The 19,842-nt window shown below is 39.0% G+C and overlaps 2 protein-coding genes across 2 annotated transcripts in view; both read right to left on the reverse strand.

The window, feature by feature from the left end:
• Positions 1–264: 264 nt before the first annotated feature.
• The window catches only part of asic4a (acid-sensing (proton-gated) ion channel family member 4a), a 192,411-nt gene continuing 172,833 nt past the window's right edge, over positions 265–19,842 (reverse strand). The window contains exons 6-10 of the mRNA XM_072445153.1: positions 17,888–18,041; positions 8,068–8,159; positions 5,562–5,641; positions 4,055–4,162; positions 265–1,217 (exon numbers count right to left, since the gene is read on the reverse strand). Of these exons, the coding sequence (XP_072301254.1) occupies positions 798–1,217; positions 4,055–4,162; positions 5,562–5,641; positions 8,068–8,159; positions 17,888–18,041 (854 nt within the window). The 3' untranslated portion in view covers positions 265–797. The remainder of the gene's footprint in view (positions 1,218–4,054; positions 4,163–5,561; positions 5,642–8,067; positions 8,160–17,887; positions 18,042–19,842) is intronic.
• LOC140359270 (uncharacterized) lies at positions 10,172–12,107 on the reverse strand. Its single transcript, XM_072444128.1, has 7 exons — positions 12,046–12,107; positions 11,847–11,965; positions 11,387–11,755; positions 11,049–11,298; positions 10,540–10,751; positions 10,330–10,477; positions 10,172–10,233 (listed from the first exon to the last, which is right to left on the reverse strand). Exons 1-7 carry the CDS (start codon positions 12,083–12,085, stop codon positions 10,172–10,174), a joined length of 1,200 nt encoding a protein of 399 aa, XP_072300229.1. The 5' UTR covers positions 12,086–12,107.

Below are 19,842 nucleotides of genomic sequence, written 5' to 3' on the forward strand. Positions count from 1 at the left end.
ACTTATACGCAATGTTTCCATCAAATAAAACAATAAACTATGGGATTCTGTGCAGGATAGAGCCAAATATGGCTGAAAATGATGATTTGTACAGTTTTACCATCGCAAAATGTGGATTAAGCAATAACTAATTCCATAATTTGACCATTTTAGTGTTTCTATTTTCTTGTATTTATTGTTAATTCTATTTCCATTGAAACTTTTTTGACACACAAATTCAACAATGACTTTATAATTTTGATAACATCCACTATTCAGCCCACCACTTGAGAATCACTGCTAGAAATAACCCTTGTCTGGATGAATGCGACACGAGCTGAAGTATCTGTAGCTTGTTTACAATAGAAAGTGAATATATTATATCGTTAAATAATTACATAACTTGGATGCGTTATGGCTGGGTCATGGTACAGTGTATCGAAGAAAGAGGTAAGTCAGATACAGACAAAAATATATAGTCACCGTTGAAATTCTGAATAAATAATAAACCATACTTGTCCTTGTCGGGAGCAAGGCGACATGCAGTCCTCCTCATGTCCCCGCCTCGTGACCGTGTACCCAAACAAAAAAAACTGGCCCAGAAAATCACAATATTGTCCCACTTGTCCAGAGTTCCCATCCAGATCGGAGAGAAAGAGAGTTGTGCCTACATTTATTTTATTTAAGTGATTCGTTAGCAGCACAAGTTTGGTGTTTGACTTTGGCTGTAGCTTTACACTGGAGGCAGCAAAAGACACGTGTTTAGCTGTCCTTTTTCGGGTATCTTTTGGCGTCGCCAGGCCCGGGACGGCGTTTTTCTAGCAGGCGAAGTCCTCAAACACGCCGCGCCGTCCCGTGGAGTGGTGAGGGTGTGAAACGGGGTGAGGCTGTTGGTGGGGCAAAGGCTGTTGATGGGGCAAAGCTTGTGAATGGGACAGAGGCGCTGGATGGGGCATGACCTGTGGGAGGGGCACTGGCTTTTGGTGGGGCGTTACTTGTGGGAGGGGCACAAGCTTTTGGTGGGGCGTTACTTGCGGCAGAGGCACTGGCTTTTGGTGGGGCATTACTTGTGGGAGGGGCACTGCTTGTGGGAGCGGCACTGGCTTTTGGTGGGGCATGGCTTGTGGGTGGGGCAGTTGTTTGGGTTGGGGGTGCGGGTGAGGCATTGGGTGGTGGTTCAGGGGCAGGATCTGGTTGGCGTATGCTCCGTCCGGATGGCTCCGCGTGTCATTGGGTTCCTGTTGAGAGATAAGTGAGAGTGAGGGCATAATGAGTCGCTGCAGCAGAAGTCGGTTGTTTAGTCTTTAGAACCAGGGTGTGGTAATCTCACATAAAACAGGGGACTTCCAACATTTTTAACATTTTTTTTCTCTACTTTACGGGGCGACAGGCAGTAGTTTGAACACCAAACACCACTTTAACACCAACAAACAAAGTTACATTTAGACATTTTCGCTTACACAAAACATTTTAGCCTCAACATGCAACATTTTATACCAAAAAAATGCAAAAACATGTTATTTGGGACATTTATTTAAAATGTATTTGATTTTTGCCAACTATCCTGAGGGGGGCTGACTGATTTTGGCCACTGTCCCACTCAATGATAAAAAAAAGAATAACAAATAAATAAAAACACATACATTTTGTGTTTTCCCCAAAAGAGTATAGTGGAAAAGCAGCACTTTGTATCGATATAAGACAGCTGCATGCTGTATGTTATCTCTCGTAAACCCGGAAGAGCTGAAAGCAGCGCTCTGATAAGCTGTGCTTGGCGGTTCGCTCTAGTTCTACTTTGTCGTCTGAAAAAAAAATCAGTTCTAAAGCTGTTTAAGCGCAAAAGGTTTTGTGAGAGCGAAGACAAGTGAGACAGATTTGCATGTGTGAAAATCAGGTACCTCAGCTTTAATGTGTTTGTTATTTTGACATTCTCAAAAGTGCATCTGTCCAGGGCCTAAAGTTTACCTCAATAAATGTCATAATTTAATTTGTGTTGTCCCCGAGTTTCTGAACGCTACAAGAACATAATAAGGATGAATAACATCTCTTCATCACTATATTTACTGGAATTTCAATGGCATTTAAAGGTGCAATATGTCATGTGCTTGTCTCAATATGCTTTGCCTGGAATGTTCCACAGTACGGCATAAAACCTAATTATCTCCAGGGAGACCAGCACCCACCTGACCACGTTACAGCTCAGCTCTGTGGAGTGGCAAAGAATTTAAGGTCAATATATTAATTTAGCAATAGAAACTTGAATAAATTAGTTTAATGTCATACTGGGGAACACTCCAGGCGAAGGAATAACATCTCCATGGAGACGAGCAGGTTTCGGAGCTCCAGGAAAGTTACAACGTGCACCTTTAACATGTTTTTACGCTGTCTAAATCCAGCTGCGTGTTCTCTTTGTGAAAGTCCCGAGAGTAGACACACGGAAAAGACAAGTACTTTATCTGTAATCCATTAGTTTGGCACCAAAAGCATTCAGTCAATATTTACATAAGCGTATAAAGTGAGCTGTTATTCCATGCTTACATATACTGTAGATAACATGTATTAATCATCAAAGACAGAGACATGCGCTGCATTAACGTCATTTAGTGTGACCAATAGCATAACATAGACAGTCTGACCCTTTTCGCTTCATTTTCCCAAAGCGCAGTGTCTGAAAAGTAGTTCTGCCATTTAGTGCATTAGCAGTGACCCAATGTGAAAGTAGCAGTGCATTCGCTGCTGCTAAGCTAATGGTTATCACATAATAGCATGAACTGTGGCTAACTCTGTCTCTGCTTTCACATCGACACGTATCACACATAAAAGACAAAGTAACAGGCGTGTCAGGGAAAGTCATGATTGCAAATATTTGATCTCTAATGACGTCATCATTTCATATTTGTGGTTTCAAGAAAGGCTCCATTGATGTTGTTTATTCTGTGATTTTCCACTTGTTAAATGTGCTCATTAGCAACGTATTGTTGCGTCTCAAGCAACTCTGTGGTTAAAGAAAGCCAGAGTTTGATTTACAGTTTAGTTTATGTATGCATTTTATTAACACTTAACAATATTAAAAGTGTCTACAGACTCATTGATGTTGGCCCAAGTACAACATTGTGTGGTTTTTCAATGACGTAACGGTTTGTGTGTCAGCAAACAAAGCAAGCTATCAGTTTATCTTTAAGAAAATGGCACGTTTAATTAAACAAACCAGATAATTAGTTGGTTTGTTTTTTGTGGAAGTTTTCTGTGAAACTTTCCAATGGATTACACTCCCTCAGAAGTGATGTAATGCCCATAATTTCCACCCCCGTCTTTCCCATTCAGTATCAAACTAAACATGTTGCCACATGTGCCTTTATCAGTATTATCACATGTAATAATATGTTGGTTTCCGTGTTTGCAAAAGTAGAACAGTACTAGCCTTGTGTATGCAAATCTGTATCAATATGTCAGTAAACCACAGGTATTTGGACGTTATTTAGCAACGGTTCAGACGGACTGCAATGTCAAAATAATTTAACACTGAATTTTAATAAATGACTACATTTTATCAATACATTAAATAACTTCTACAAAATGTATTATTCCATGAAGGGACACATCCATTAAAATGATCAGTATAATATTTTCCCGTATACATTTCAATAAAATAAACAACAACATTTAATAATCTCAAATACCATTATTATAAAGTGTCACATTTTGTAATCTGACTCTTTGCAGTATTTTTGCAGCCCACCAGAGGGCCCCAGACCACACTTTGGGACGCAGTGTCTTGACTTTATTTCATGTAGTTGGAGGCTTTTTGTAGGAAACATTGCAATCATTATGTTTAATTTAAATTAGTTATGGCTTTTACACATTCCACGCAGTAGACACGCATTATCCGTATGGAAGCAGCTAAGAGTGTGAATAAAAATAGCCCCCCCCCTTTAAATCATTTAGTGAGGGTCACTTGACTTCACAGAAAATCATATTGTATTGACTTTGCATTGCATTGTTGAGTAAACCACTAAAACATATATGTGTATTTGTGTGTGTCTTTGCATAGTCGTGATCCAGGGGTGACTTGTACCTTTGTTTTCATTTCCTCGAGCTTCACCGTGGCGACCGTCGCTCTCTGTGGACTCTTCTTGTCCTCTTTCTGCGGTCTGAGCAGCCTTTGTATCCTCTGCTTGAGCACCTAATGCACCCGGAGGCGACAGATCACAAACAAGACAAACATACAGCAGATAAGGAGCTGTGCATCCGCGCTGATAATGTTTAATACATGTTTGTCCGCTCAAAGTTGGACTCAAAGTTTGAAAAGAGATGAGGCAGAGGTGTAGATATTTCGGCAGCGTTAGTATGTCCACAGCAGAGTCCGGAGCGGATATTAGTTTCTCCAGCGGGAAATCAAATAAATCTGTTCACATGAATAATAAGAGATAACAGCTGCACAGTCAGGCACGGGCAGAGCCTGAGAAATGCCCACAGTAGAATAATATCAAACCGAATCCAATATGCGTAAAATACATATTAATTAATAAAATATGCACTATTTAAAGGTGGACTATGTAGCTTTTCTGGTAGAAGGTCAGTCACCTTTTTGTCCTTACTGCTTTTCCTAGCATTTTTCCAAGCGAGCCAGCTCACAGTAAAAATGCATGACAGTTAAGGTTTAAGGTAGTCATCTGGACAATGTTTTTTAAATTGAAAAGTTTCGACTGCCATTCAGAAGTCAGTCTGAAAGTGCTTGTATCAGTCCGGCCCTAAAGGAATAATTATGTTTTTTAAAGACATTTGTCCTGCCCCTGTTTACTTTTAGGTTACGTTTTGGGTCGTTATATCCTATTGTTCTCTGGCAGCGTTTCCCTCCAAACTGTCTAATATCTGATTACAGCCATGGTAAGATGAGGTTGTTGTAAACAGAAGGTAGATTGTATCGCAGCTCACCTTTCTGTTCTAAGAAGGATTTCATTTTAAATTCCTCCTTCACCTCTTTCAAAGCACCCCATCTCCCTGATATAACTGTACACCTCACTGTCTTGATGGAACACTCCTGATATCTCTGAGCAATTAAAGACCTGTAATTGAGTAAATGCAAGTTGGATAATACCGAGGAACATTTGAGTTACATATCAAACCTCTAATGTGTCAATATTAAGTGTTTTCAATCTACAGTTGTTTAGTTGTAAATAGCAAATGCGATGATATTATTCTTTCCAATCGGAGAAGATCCTTGGTACATGTTCCTTGATAAACAGTGATTTAATTGGCTCTACACTTCTTTGCCTGTAACAAATTTACAGTTAATTGAAAAGATGTAGTACATTATGATTACACTGGTTTTATTTTGAAAGCAGCGTTAGCTCGAGTGTTGGTTGCTAACACATCTACAGTATATAGCACAAGAGCTTTTATTTTTAGTCAGTTTCTTCTTCATTTATTAGACGAGATTAGTTTTGGTTGCAGTGGCTCCATAGAAATGCTCCAACAAGCGTCCAATACAGACTGAACTCCAGAGAGAACACAACAACTATTTATTGACTGCACATTGGTGAATCATATCTGATCTTGAATTGTGACGGCGTTCACAGTACCTCATAGATATAATCCAGTATTTCTAACACGGTTAAGATGCTGGCTCCAATGAATAGGCCCATCTGTCCACCAATGTCGCCTGAAAGAGAAGAGAGTACAATAAGGACATACAATAAACGCAGTGATTATGGATGAAACATAGTGGATCCGTATTGACCAGCATACAACGATAAGCCATAACATACAAAAAACATATATGTACTTTTCGCCTGTTTAAAGAAGTTTAAAGTTGTATTGTCCACAGAGTAAACACATTTTGTAAGTGTTAAAGTGGGAAAATCTATGAGGATTTGATTTGGACAAACAGCGACGACTGCGTTGCCAAAACTTCAGTGGCACAAACCAAATAACCCAAATCCTAGTAGTTTCATTTAGGCTAATAGCACTGTTACTAATCACTTTGGGCGGGTTTGGATTTGCTTGGGATGTTGTTTCCAGCTGCCAAGTCGAGAATCACAAATGATTTTCAGCGAAGAAATATGCAAATACATGTTGTTGTTGTGTTCCTTTTAATGGCGGTTGGCAGCCACCTAATGTACCTACTGTAGTTGTACGTCTTCAAAGTATGTGTTTATGCTGTACCGGGGGGAAAAAGTGTGAGTGTGAGTGTGAGTGTGAGAGAGAGTGTGAGTGAGTGTGAGAGTGAGAGTGTGAGTGAGTGTGAGAGAGTGTGAGTGTGAGAGTGAGAGTGTGAGTGAGTGTGAGAGAGTGTGAGTGTGAGTGAGTGTGAGTGAGTGTGAGAGTGTGAGTGAGTGTGAGTGAGAGTGTGAGTGAGTGTGAGAGAGAGTGTGAGTGAGTGTGAGAGTGAGAGTGTGAGTGAGTGTGAGAGAGTGTGAGTGTGAGAGTGTGAGTGAGTGTGAGAGAGTGTGAGTGTGAGTGAGTGTGAGTGAGTGTGAGAGAGTGTGAGTGTGAGTGAGTGTGAGAGAGTGTGAGTGTGAAAGTGAGAGTGTGAGTGAGTGTGAGAGAGAGTGTGAGTGTGAGAGAGAGTGTGAGTGAGTGTGAGAGTGAGAGAGAGTGTGAGAGAGTGAGAGAGAGTGTGAGAGAGTGTGAGAGTGTGAGTGTGAGTGTGAGTGTGAGAGAGAGTGTGAGTGAGTGTGAGAGTGAGAGTGTGAGTGAGTGTGAGAGAGTGTGAGTGTGAGAGTGAGAGTGTGAGTGAGTGTGAGAGAGTGTGAGTGTGAGTGAGTGTGAGTGAGTGTGAGAGAGTGAGTGTGAGAGTGTGAGTGAGTGTGAGTGTGAGTGAGTGTGAGAGAGAGTGTGAGTGAGTGTGAGAGTGAGAGTGTGAGTGAGTGTGAGAGAGTGTGAGAGTGTGAGTGAGTGTGAGAGAGTGTGAGTGTGAGTGAGTGTGAGTGAGTGTGAGAGAGTGTGAGTGTGAGTGAGTGTGAGTGAGTGTGAGAGAGTGTGAGTGTGAAAGTGAGAGTGTGAGTGAGTGTGAGAGAGAGTGTGAGTGTGAGAGAGAGTGTGAGTGAGTGTGAGAGAGAGTGTGAGAGAGTGTGAGAGAGTGTGAGAGTGTGAGTGTGAGAGAGTGTGAGAGTGAGAGAGAGTGTGAGAGTGAGAGAGAGTGTGAGAGTGTGAGTGTGAGAGAGAGTGTGAGAGTGTGAGAGAGAGTGTGAGAGAGAGTGTGAGAGAGAGAGTGTGAGAGAGAGTGTGAGAGAGAGAGTGTGAGAGTGTGAGTGTGAGAGAGAGAGTGTGAGAGAGAGTGTGAGAGTGTGAGTGTGAGAGAGAGAGCTTACCTTACCACACCAAATGCAAAAATATATTACCGTATTTTCCGGACTATAAAGTCGCACCGGACAAAAAATGCATAATAGAGAAGACAAATACATATATAAGTCGCACTGGAGTATGAAATGCGGTTGCAAGTGTGAAAATAACAAATAATATCACATATAAGTTGCTCCGGAGTATACTTACTTACTTACTTAAGTATATAAGTATAAATATAAGTATAAGTCGCACCCCGGACAAAACTATGAAAAAAGGTGCGGAATATAAAGTCCGGAAAATATGGTAATTAATTCTGGTCTGATGGTAAGAGTATAAATCCACAAGAAAAATATTTGCAGTATTATCCAACTCATAAACTGTTACTGTGCCTGGGTAATTAAAATGAACTAGAGTAAAAATAAACATTCAACCCTTGTAACGAATGGCTTTAATTTAAATAAGAACTTGTTGCAATGGCCAGAAAAAACAACAACAACAACAACTTCCGTACTTACAAAGAAGGAAAGGTTTCAGAATACATCGTTAGATAGAGTTTTTTGCATGGGGCTGTCTTGGCATATTAAGAATTGTTTTATAATATAATGACAACCAGCGTTAGGTGCGTTCATGCTTTTTAATTCCTCGACCAGACGCTCCCATGACCCAGAAACGTGCAGCTAGATTAAGTTTATAGCGGCAGCAGCAGCTCAGGGCTCACTCTCCATCGGAGTGACGCACTTTTGTTACGCTCCATGTTTGCTGCACTTGGTTAAACCGAGCGGTCAAGCATACAAACCGTACCTAACAATCCCGCCACGTCGTACGCCTTCTTTTGCTCGATCGTCTCGTAGTTCAGCGCTTCAAAAAATATGTCCAGGACCAGAAAGTTATCCCTGTAAACAGAAAAAGCACTCAGAAGTCATAACGCCGGTGAGTTACAGCGTTACTGATTATAATTGGTGCTAAATTTGACGAGGGCAAAAATCAGGCGAGCTGTGCAGGTTGTGAATCGTTCTGATAGACTTGACATGCCCATAATGAGCCGCATCAGGGTTTAAAACAGAACAGCGCACGTTTCAGCCGCGGTTAGAGCTCGTTTTGATCAGGGCCCGAGCGGTTGATTCGCACCGAGAGGTATTGAGTTCAGAATATTGTTTGCAACATGTGAATGCACGGGAATCAACTGATCAGAAATGCAGGTGCGTCTGTGAAAAGGCAACATCATTAGCAGCTTTCCACGGACGGAATAAGAAACGGCTCTAAAGGGGTTTGAGCCACCTGCGAAAATAGGCGCGGTGATAATTGGTCAGACGCAACAGTACAAGGAAGCAATTTTATAATTCTGTGGGGTAAATGAAGGCTTATCTTTGGTACTAAATGAGCAGAAATGTGGGCGAAGTTGTCATCCTGCCTATTACTCTGATTGGAGTCACAGTTAATTATAGTAACTTTAAATAGGACACACCTTTGGCACTGTTAAAGGTGTGACATATTTATGAGATATTTATCCGCTGTGGGCAGTTCAGAGTCAGCACTTTGAACCATGAGAGGAAGATGAAGAGGAGCAGTAACAATAGCAAAGGATTAGTTGTACATGGTAATGTTGGAAATACTTTTACTAATACCATACTGTGGAACATTCCAGGCAAAGCAATAACTTCTCGACAATTATACTGTTATCGGCTCTCAGGTGTAGTAGTAGTTGTAGTAGTAGAAGTAGTAGAATTATTATTATTATTAGTAGTAGTAGTAGTAGTAGTAGTAGTGGTAGTAGTAGTAGAAATGTGTTAAAACATTTGCATTGGTCCAGTAAAATACCCTTACACTGCAAATTTACACCACCTTAAAACTAGAAAAATACACTTGTTTTAGGGGAAAATCTACTTGAATTAAGTGAAATTATCTGCCAGTGGGGTAAGTGAATTTTACTTATCAAGAATTCTTGAAATAAGACTTTTTTTCTAAGTGGGTATAACTCTTAGAATAAGTGTTTTTAGCTTATTTTAAGTAACAATCCAAATTAAATTATCTAAAATTAAGCATAAAACACTAATTGTAAGCAGCAAATTAAGGTAGAAAATCTTAAAACTAGAATATAAAGCTTTTTATTAGTTTTATTTATACTTAATTTTAGCAAATAAATCTTAAATTCTTAATTTGCTTATTTTAAGAAAAAGTAAAAGAAACTCAAAATGAGTGTCAATCTTTATTTTCTAAAATATTGTACACGTTGACAAAATCTTGAACAATCCAGTGCCATTGCTAAGTATAAAATTACATCTGTAATGGACACACAGATTTACTGTTGCAAAAACATTTTGTGGCACAAACATTCACAAAGCAAAGACCTTAAACTTGCTCACCTAAATCTTGCATGTGAACGCTTTTAGAACAAAGCTGCAATTTCAACAAATACAAAAAAACAATGAAGAGAAAAACAGACACTCTAAAATCCCCTTCCTCCATCTCCAAAATACAGCACTACTATCCAATGAAATCACGCCACTCTGCCAGGGCTTTTTTGTATGAGGAGGTGGTGTCGCTCTCATGAATGGCATCCTGAAGTACTTCTGTCTGAATGACAGACAGTAAGGTTGCCACACATTTGGGGTACGTCAGATGGAAAGTGTAATAATAAGACATAAGATAAATTACCCCCTCACCAAGCTGTTCTTTATCTAATGTTGCAACTGGTGTATTGCCCACCGCAATGATGCACTTGCAACCATCGAAAAGTAGTACAGGACAGGAGAGAGTTCTCTTTTGTAGAAAAACATGGGTCTTCTGAAGGCTATTAAACAGAAAAACAATACATTTTATCTGGGTGTTGTAAATGTCAACTGTTAGTGTGTTCTTAATGCAACTCTATAAAAAGCATTTTACCTTAAGGCTGTGCAATAAAGCCTCACTGGCACACCCCATTTTTTGGGGCAGAAGCGCTGAAGAGGGAAAGAGTGCTGGTAGCGCCTTCAACGCAATGTGGGCATCAGCTGTAACAAAAACTAAAAATAAAATTACATACAGTAAATTTGAGGTATAAATAAAGCCACTAATAAAACTTACTTTGTTCCATCATCATAGGTGGCTTCATTGCTTTTTTAGACACCCCATAAAAGTGGATTCTGGAGCAGAACTCCCCCCATCTCTGTCGAACTTGATCCAGGAATTTATCATTGGATGAGTCCAAAATCCTGCGTAGCTCACCCAAAACCTGAAATGAGAAAAGAAGATTTGGTGCAACAGTAAAATCAAATCTGACTTATTATAACTTACATTATGAAGCTCCTTGAAACATGGATATGCTTCCAAGATTTGGGCAGCTCTGTTCTCCTCTCTGGTGGCATTTGAGTCAATGTATGCCCTTCTGGCCTGAAACTCAAGATCCAATAACTGGGACACCGCATCTTGGTTTGGCTTTGGCTTCCTATACATTTCCTGGAGTGTTTTGTAGTGCCTGACTTGTATCAGCAGACTATCCTCTTCCACTAAAATGGAAAAATCAAAGAACATTTCAGTCAACTATTATTTTAATTTACTATTGAAAGCTGATAGGACTTGTTAAAAATGTAATAAAATGATAAAATATCCTCCACTGCAAGAATTTAGGGCGGAAGTTTGCGCAGTAAATTAGCAAAAGAACTGACTTCAGGTTTTACCTTACTGATATGGCTTGACAAGAATGCATTTTGAGTTATCCAAATATGGTCAAATAATGCTTATCAAGAAAATATTGTTTAACAGATTTTGTGTATGGAGTATGTTACATACTGTAGGGTACTTACATGAATTTGAATTAAAATCATCATCAGAATTGCTGGCTGGTGAAAGCAGAATGGTTGATGCCCCACTGGTCGATGTCCCACTGGAATCAGCATCAGCATCATAATCTGCCTTTTCCTCATTTAATTCTTTGTCACTCAAGAAGTCAATCCGCCTTTTCTTTGGCCGGCCTCTCTCAGGTGTCGGATCCTGCTTTTTAACTGGGGATTTTATATTTTGCAATCTTTTTAGCAGGTAGGCATTAATGCTCCCCTGGAAACAAATTGTAAATTATTTTCATGGTTGCACCAAAAAGAACAACATTTAGTCTAAAAGCAAAAACAAAAAGAATCATACATACATATTTTGTGCAGTCATCCTTGTCCTGCAGCATTGAGTAGTATTCCACGATTCTTTTAGCCATTGCAGTGACATCGGTTTTGGAGGGATATTGGACCATTTGACCGGGGCTTGCTCTAAGTAGAGACACCATACTTGTAATGGTCTTCCTCACCAGCCTGCATCTTAACTCTTTATACATGATACACTCTTCCGTGCCAGTGCTGGCCATGTCACAGTAGTTCTTTCGGCACTGCTCCAATTCAGTATCGGTGTAGACCACATATTCCGGTGGACAGGGGAGCTGCAGGGTCTTCAATGGGGTTGTATTGGGAGAAGCAGTGGTCTGAGGGATAATCGAAGCCTGCTTTGCAGAAACAGTATGGTCTTGCTGTGTTACAGAAATAAACAAACAATGAACTGCAAGTACTAAACATAATGCACATTTGTAGAACCAAATGTTTTAACAAAATAATAAATACCTCTGGATTGAATAATGACCACAATTGTTTCCTTCTTCTGAAATGCTCTGGCCCAAGCAAAAGGTCCCTCAGATCATCACGACTCAGTGTTGAAAGCAAGCTCTCATCAATGTTGGCAGCTAATTACGACAAAAAGACAACATACATTGTTCATACAATGTAGAGCATGTAGACACCAAGACAATATACTTTACGTTACCTTTTAAGATAGATACTGTGACATCATCCAGTTTCTCCATGGCTTTATCACCTGTCAAACAAATTAAATGATTCATGATTATTACTATAGAAAACATTAATGCTTAATTAATTAAATTAAGTTAGTTCAATTACCAAAGTAAACTAACAACTTAAAATAAACCTAAAGATTGGCCACCAAGTAATACAATTTCTGACAAAGTCCAAATATCTAAAATGCTTTTTATTTGAGTCATTAGTTTCAGCTACATGATATAAGCAACGTTTTGAAGACTTGATTAGCATGCCAAGAAATAACCCCACCAACGTTTCAAATAAAATGAAAGAGTAAATTTTATTTTCTTTAAACACATTGAAAATTTCACTCCTGTATTATACCTAATTTATACAAATGTGCTGTGTGGACACTCTGTAGTCCAATGTGGCGCCAACGCAGCTAGCTAAGTGCAATAGTTGCTAAGCTAACTAGCATCTGTAAGCCTTCTACATTAGCCACAATTTATGCTTAAAAATTCTTGTATTGCAGCTCTACCCATGATTTGACCAAAATTGTATCACTTTTCAATTCTTGCAAAGCATTAGTTATTTGACTAATATAAAAGAGAAATTACAAAAACCTTACCTCGTGTTCCCAAATCGACCATTTTTTTCTCGACTGACTGATGACGCAAGATGCGCAAGATCGATGCGCAGATCGCTCTGGGTCACAACCATTTGGAAATGGCCATGGGGGTGTAACATTGATTTTGTACAAATTCATACCACCTTGCAATTTACGATCTCCAAAAATATACATGCAATTTTTATAATATTATATGGGACGTACAATATATAAAACATGGTAACAATACTGCATTACTAAATAAACTTTATTGAGTGGCCTTGACCAAGTCAAAGTCATCGCTTCCGCTTGATACCGCCGGAATGTTCCACTGACAAAATGCATTAAATAAACTAAATTAATCTATGTCGTTGTTTCATTTTTTTAATAAAACATGCTTGATATACATATTTATGTTTTTTCTGTCGTTTATTTTGTATGCGCTTTCGGGTCACTGTTGTTCATTATTTCCCCTTCTTATTTTAATAATCCCACGGTGTTTGTTGGTATTGTCCAAACCCAGCGCGGCAGATTATTCTCCATTCAAACAAATTTGAGAAGAAGACACGACAGATTTATCTACAAAAGTGATTTTCTGCTTTTGGGATATCATGGCCTGTTGGAGGTGTGTGTCCCTTTTAAGTCATATTAATACTGCACATGGTCGGAGCCCAGACTTCCGCGTCATTTGTGGAGTGGATGGATGCGCCGAGGAATATCGTGTTTTCAACTCCTTTTATTACCATCTCCGACGCACGCATTCGCATTATTTAGCTACTGGGAACCCTCCAAGAGGATGGCTGACCACCACATCCAACGCAGCTGCCATAGGACGAGAAAACTTTGGTACAGTTGTTTTTTCAGACTGCACCGAAACAAGGTCCGGGGCGGAGCAGGTGCGCGCTGTACCCGGAGCGGACACGCCATCTACCGCGTCTGCTTCATCTGCAACGCTGGAGCAACAGGAGCCACCGGGAAGTTTTGTGGAGGTGGAAGATCAATGTCAGAATCAGGTAATGTAACGATTTATGATTTTATGATTACTTTATTCGTGATGCGCAATACGGAGTACAGTTGTTCCGTTATTTCGAGTCGAGACGCTTTAGTAAATAAATGTCTTTGCGTAACAATTCTCCTGGAGACCCCCAAAACGGGCTATTTGTATGAAATCTAGCCTACATGTTTGCATTGGTACGTATGCTGTGTTTGTCACTGCGCACAGAGTGCTCTGGCCTGCGATGAGCCTCAGATCTGTGAGCGCTCCTGAGGTGAGAGAGCGAGTCCTTTGCCTTTAGTGGCCTTATTATAGTGGCCTTATTAATGGTCTAGAGAGGTGCACCATCAACACGGTGTTGGTTGGGCGTGCAGTGCATGGTTACCATGGTTACCCAGTGCTCATAGAACTTTTTTCCATCTCCTCTTAACGTTGCGTGCGTCAGGTACAGGTTCTTGCATGAACAAATTGACAAAATTAAAATATTGGCTTTGGTTGATTGAGGTTTTACAGAATAGTAATGCTGGACTAACTATAATACTTTTTCCCCGTTCTGTAGAGTGGAAGAGCAACTATGGATCTTGCCAGATGTGCTGCTGCATTTGCTATTGGTGTGCGGGAGCAATGCCACCTATCTCAGGTAAGATTTGTTTTTATTTTTTTACCAGGCATATTTGGAGTCATGTCAATGTGATGTAAAAACATAAAAACATGGCCATTCTTATATTTTGATACTAGCATGGCAGGTATAAAAAAAATGTGGTTATGCATAGTTCCACAGAAATTAAAGTAGAGTCAAGTTCAGAACAAAAGTAGGACAATGTGCAATAGTCAGAATAAATTACCTAGGTAAATATTTTGCGATCTTACGATCAGATTTTTACACACGCAGGTAAAAAATCTGGTTTTAATAATTCAAATTGTATATCTTGCCAATACATCTATAGCTGCTGCTAGTTAATTTTTTTAGTTCATTTGTTTGGCCTATATTGGTGAAAAGATGAAGAACACGCTTTATCATTTTTATACTAAACAAAGAGAGTATAATATTAAAATGTATTAATTCATTTGATGAAGGATATTTTGTTGTCTACCTTGTTATGTTTTTTTTTTTTTTATTGAGATGTTATGTTTGTTTTTTAAGATTATTTTTTTCAATGATTGTATGTTTTTCAGAGAAGCGTTAACAACATTGTCTCAGGCATCCAGCAGTATCAAGTGGCACTTCTGAGTTCCCTAAGAGAGAACATCAGGACTGCCTTTGAAAGACATTCCAACATTGAACATTTACAAGAAGAGGTTCTATCAACACTGGATCACTTTCAAGATCCTTTTGCCGTATTTTCCACAGCGAACATGCAGGACAGAGCAATGCAGGAGCTTTGTAACCCTGTCACACCTGAGGAGATTATCATTTCCAAGTATGCCTGCAGAGTTAAAAAGGGAGAATCAAGGGTTCTTGCAATCAAAAACAAGTGTTTCTACTATGTCCCGCTTATTGAAAGTCTTAAACAGCTGTTGTCTAACTCAAAAATATTTGAAATGCTCAACACCAGTCCACAAAGTTGCCCCAAAGACAGTTTTGTATATGACATTAATGATGGAAGCATTTTCAAAACCCATCCATTGTTTTCTAAAAAGAAATCTGCTTTACAAGTGATACTGTACTCAGATGAGATTGAAATTTGTAATCCACTGGACTCACATGCAGCAGTAAATAAATTACTAATGTTTTATTACACTTTAGGCAACATAGACCCAAAGTTTAGGTCAAAGCTTGCATCAATCCGACTCCTTGCAATAGCGAAGGCAAAGGACATTGATGAGTGCGGGGTAGATGTTATATTAACTAGAATAGACCAGGATTTGAAGTTGCTGTACAATGGAATAAATATTGATACTGTGAATGGGCAATTTCACCTAACTGGTGCAGTTGTCGCTGTGTGCGGTGACACACTTGCCCAGCATGAGCTTGCAGGTTTTAAGGAAGGAGTTGGTTTTGCATACAGCAAATGTCGTCATTGTGAATGTAAACTTTAATGAAAGGAGCTTCACTAAAAGGACAATGGACCGACACATTAGGCAGTGCATCGAAATCGAAAGGGCTAGCACTGAATTCTTAAAATCCTCCCTCAAAACTATGGCATAAACCGACAAAGCAAGTTGGTTGATTTTCCAGGTTTTAATCTAATAGAGCAAATGCCACAGAATATTATGCACATTATTCTTGAAGGTGTAGCACCTATGGAAATTAAGTGTGTGTTGAAATACCTTATTCTCTCTGGAAAGTTGGAGTTGGACATGTTTAATGCAGCGATGCAGACATTTCCTTTTTCTTCAGTAGACGTGCGTGATAAGTCCTCTCCAATAAGTGTTGCTACATTAGCCTCAAATGACAATAAACTCAAACAATCATCTGGGCAAATGCTGATATTGATAAAGATTTTGCCATTCCTCTTGGACAGTGTAGAGAAAAATCCCCATGTCCGTTTTATTTTGGATTTAATTGAAATTGTAAAAATACTTTTTGCCCATGTTGTGTCTGTACAAACTGTGTTAAAACTGTGTTAAAACTGAAACAAATGATAGAAGATCATCTCAAGCTATTTAGACAACTCTTCCCAGAAAATAATATAATCCCAAAGCAACATTACATGCTGCATCTACCTTCTCAGATGATGTCTCTGGGACCTGTTATAAGGCATATGTGCATGAGATTTGAGTCTAAACACTGTTTCTTTAAACAATGGTCTTCCAAACTGAACTTTAAGAATGTGTGTAAGTCCCTTGTAAATCACAATCAGTTATTGGAATGTTGTCAAAATGAAGCAGGCACCGAGCACCCGATTTTTTTACATGAGAAAGAATTGGGTCCTGTTTCAGAAGTTGCTAATATTGAACATGTCAGAACAAAAGTTAGAGATTTCTTAGGGATGGACAATGTACAACATGCAGTGAGGGTGAAGTGGCTTGTTCTGTATGGTAACAAATACATTTGTGATAGGTCTCTGATAATCATCTCTGCAAATGGTTCAATTCCCACCTTTGGGCTTGTAAAAAATATTTTCATTGTTAACTGTGCGTTATATTGCTTTGAATACCAGGTTTATGAAACAATGGGTTTAAACAGATTTTATTGCATATGAAATTGCTGTACCTAACCTTGCGCAAGCAACAGAACTGACAGATGTTGAAAAACTTCTTGACTATACATCATATTATCCAATCAATTTCAACAGCTGTGTGTACGTTATGACAAAATATAACCTTGAAGATGTCATTGTAGTAAAAAACTAAAGATGATTTGGATATTGTAAGGGTTCTGTTTATTACCTTATTTGTAGTGGTTTTGAAATTATGTGCCTAAGCATTCAATAAATGCATATTAAAATGTTATGGATGTCACATTCTTATTTTTAGGAAAAAAAAGTTATTGTACCTAAAATATTCTTGTTTTAAGAAAGGCTCCTATTTTTAACGTCTGAAAACTTGTTCTGCTTGTTTTGCATGTATTCTTACTAGATTATAGATTTAAAAACTAAATAAGAAAAAAAAATATATTTTCTTGAAATAAGCTTAATAATCTTACACATTTAGCGTTTAATGAGTGAAAAATTCTCAAAACAAGATAAGTAAGCTTTTTTATCTAGATTTAAGTGAATTAATCTTGGTTAGTTTTATGAAATTTGCAGTGTACATGTTTGAGTAATCTTGTATTGTCCTGCAACTGAGGCTCGAGTGCTCAGAGAATTCCTGATTTCACTTACCCCTGAGCCCCGCCCACATCCCTGTGCTTGTTCCAATTATTTGAAAAACTCCCAAGTGATTCATTGGGTTGTAAAAATGTCGTGTAGCTACTTTTCAAAAATAAAAACATGTAAATAACAGTCCGCAGTCACTCTGAAGAGGCGGGGCTTATCAGTGCTTCAATTTTGAACAGGAAGCCAATGGACAGGTTTCTTTTGTTAAGACTTTTGTATCAACATCATGTTTTTTTCAATGAACAAAATGTAAAATGATGATCTACTTATGGTTATAGCTCAATTCTAAGTACGTGAAAACGCATAATTAAATCCCCTTTAAACAAGTGTGCACAAATATTACAGATGCCACCGTCAAGTACACCATCAATTATACCGTTATTGCACATTTTCTTTTACTGTATATCGTGAGAAGCCATAATATCACCCTGAGAGCAGCAGTAGCAGTGGCAGTGGTAGTATCAGTGGTGGCGGGTGCAGTACTAACCGTATGTACTCCTCTGTCTTGTCGTACTTCCTGGACAGGTACCTCGCTGAGCCCTTGCTGGGGATCTTGACCATGGAGAGCTCTTTACCATAGCGCGTCAGATTACACGGCGTCTCGCATGGACACGTGTCTCCGCTGGTCTTCTGGAGCTGAGCTGAAACAAACACGCGCACAGACATATTGGGTGTCCATGCCATACATAACATCGCATTCACTTTCTGGAGACTGTTTGTAACCTTAACCATAGTTACCGTATTTTCCGGACTATAAGTCGCATCTTTTTTCATAGTTTTGGCCGAGGTGCGACTTATACTTATATTTATACTTAAATACTCCGGAGTGACTTATATGTGATATTATTTGTTATTTTCACACTTGCAACCATATTTCATACTCCAGTGCGACTTACATATGTATTTTTCTTCTCTATTATGCAATTTTTGTCTGGTGCGACTTATAGTCCGGAAAATACGGTACTACCTGCGTAATTTGTGTTAACTTATAGCTTTAAACCACCTTTTAATTCTACACAACAAAGAAATGCAGTTTAATTGCCGCACAGCATGTTACGAAACGCCCAATAAATAAATAAATTCTCCTCGGTAATTGCAGTGATTCCGCGTGGGCGACCTCTTTGACTTCTTTAATATGTTCGAGATCTCAGCACGGCTTCTTGTCAAATTCAGCTTGTTTTTCAACGTTTCTTTTCCCACAAACTGCCACTTGAGCGGTGGAGATAAAACGGGCATTATCCCGTCAAACGTCATCAAAGTAATGAGAGTCACATGAAAACCTGTCATGTGCATTTGGTCTGAGTTAGTTAAGCAGCAGCAGCAGCACTTGTAACAGACATAGCAACGGTCGTAGCAGTTTTTGCATCTCTGCATATTATCTTTTTTATATCCCACAACTTTAATTTGCCCTTGACTTCCATTTGACACTCTGCAGCATGTTTTGTTTAAGTCTGCGGCGCAAATTCACAATAGACCGAATTACTGATCTCGCTGTTAATTAAATAACTTTATGCTCAAACCCCTTCATTTGGAACAATGAAGATAATTGTATAGCGGAAAATAACCGTGCCCCCTTTTCTTCTCTACGGCTGGGAAAGCGTCTTTAAAAATCTAACTTTTTTAACAAGTTATTACTTTTCCTTAAGGGGGACTTTATTCAGACAATTTGATTTAGGCGTCTATGGCCCATGTGAATACGCTCGTTCTTGTAAGATGTATCTGCGATTTCATTCAACCATGTTTAAACTGTGCTAAGGTCTGTGAACAAAAAGAAAATTAAATTTTGGGCTTATTTTCCTGTGAAATTATAGCTCTGTAATGTACTGGCTGCTATGAAAGCGTCTTTTTTTCATTCTTTTTTTTAACTGCAAATGCAATTCAACCGGTGAAACTAAGGAATCTTTGTTCAGCCTGACGAATCTGAGGTCAGAGTCAAAGATGGGAGAGATGCGACTTTTGTGAAGACGTCCACCCATTACGGCCACTCGGAAAGACTCAATAAAAATGTTAATTGAAAATGTTTGAAAGTTTTATGCAAATTATAGCAAGCGAAGATTGTCACACTTTTCCGTTTGAAGATACAAGACGTGCTGCTTCGTATCACTTCACATCTCTCGCGCCAACGGTGTTGTAATGAGCGGATCTAACTCCTGGAATCAAGGTCGGTATCGAGGGTTTCGGTGGTTTTCAGGACGAGGCGAAAGGTAAAGACAAGTTGCAATAGAAACATAACATTTCATCTTGTCTTTTGAATGGTGTAAAGTCCTCAATATGTGGCCTACATGAAGCTGAAGCCCGTGACATAGTTACGGGCTTCAGCTTCAGGCCAGGACTGCACAAAGTGGACTTAAGTGGTGAATCGTTTTAAAAATAGGTTCATTATTCTGCCTGTGATCATTATGAGACATTAGGATATACATGTCTTTTTTTAAATTGGCTGGA

This window comes from Eucyclogobius newberryi, unplaced genomic scaffold (assembly GCF_026437365.1).
Source record: "Eucyclogobius newberryi isolate DKJ021-1_F unplaced genomic scaffold, fEucNew1.0.hap1 SCAF_14, whole genome shotgun sequence".
Lineage (NCBI taxonomy): Eukaryota > Metazoa > Chordata > Actinopteri > Gobiiformes > Gobiidae > Eucyclogobius > Eucyclogobius newberryi.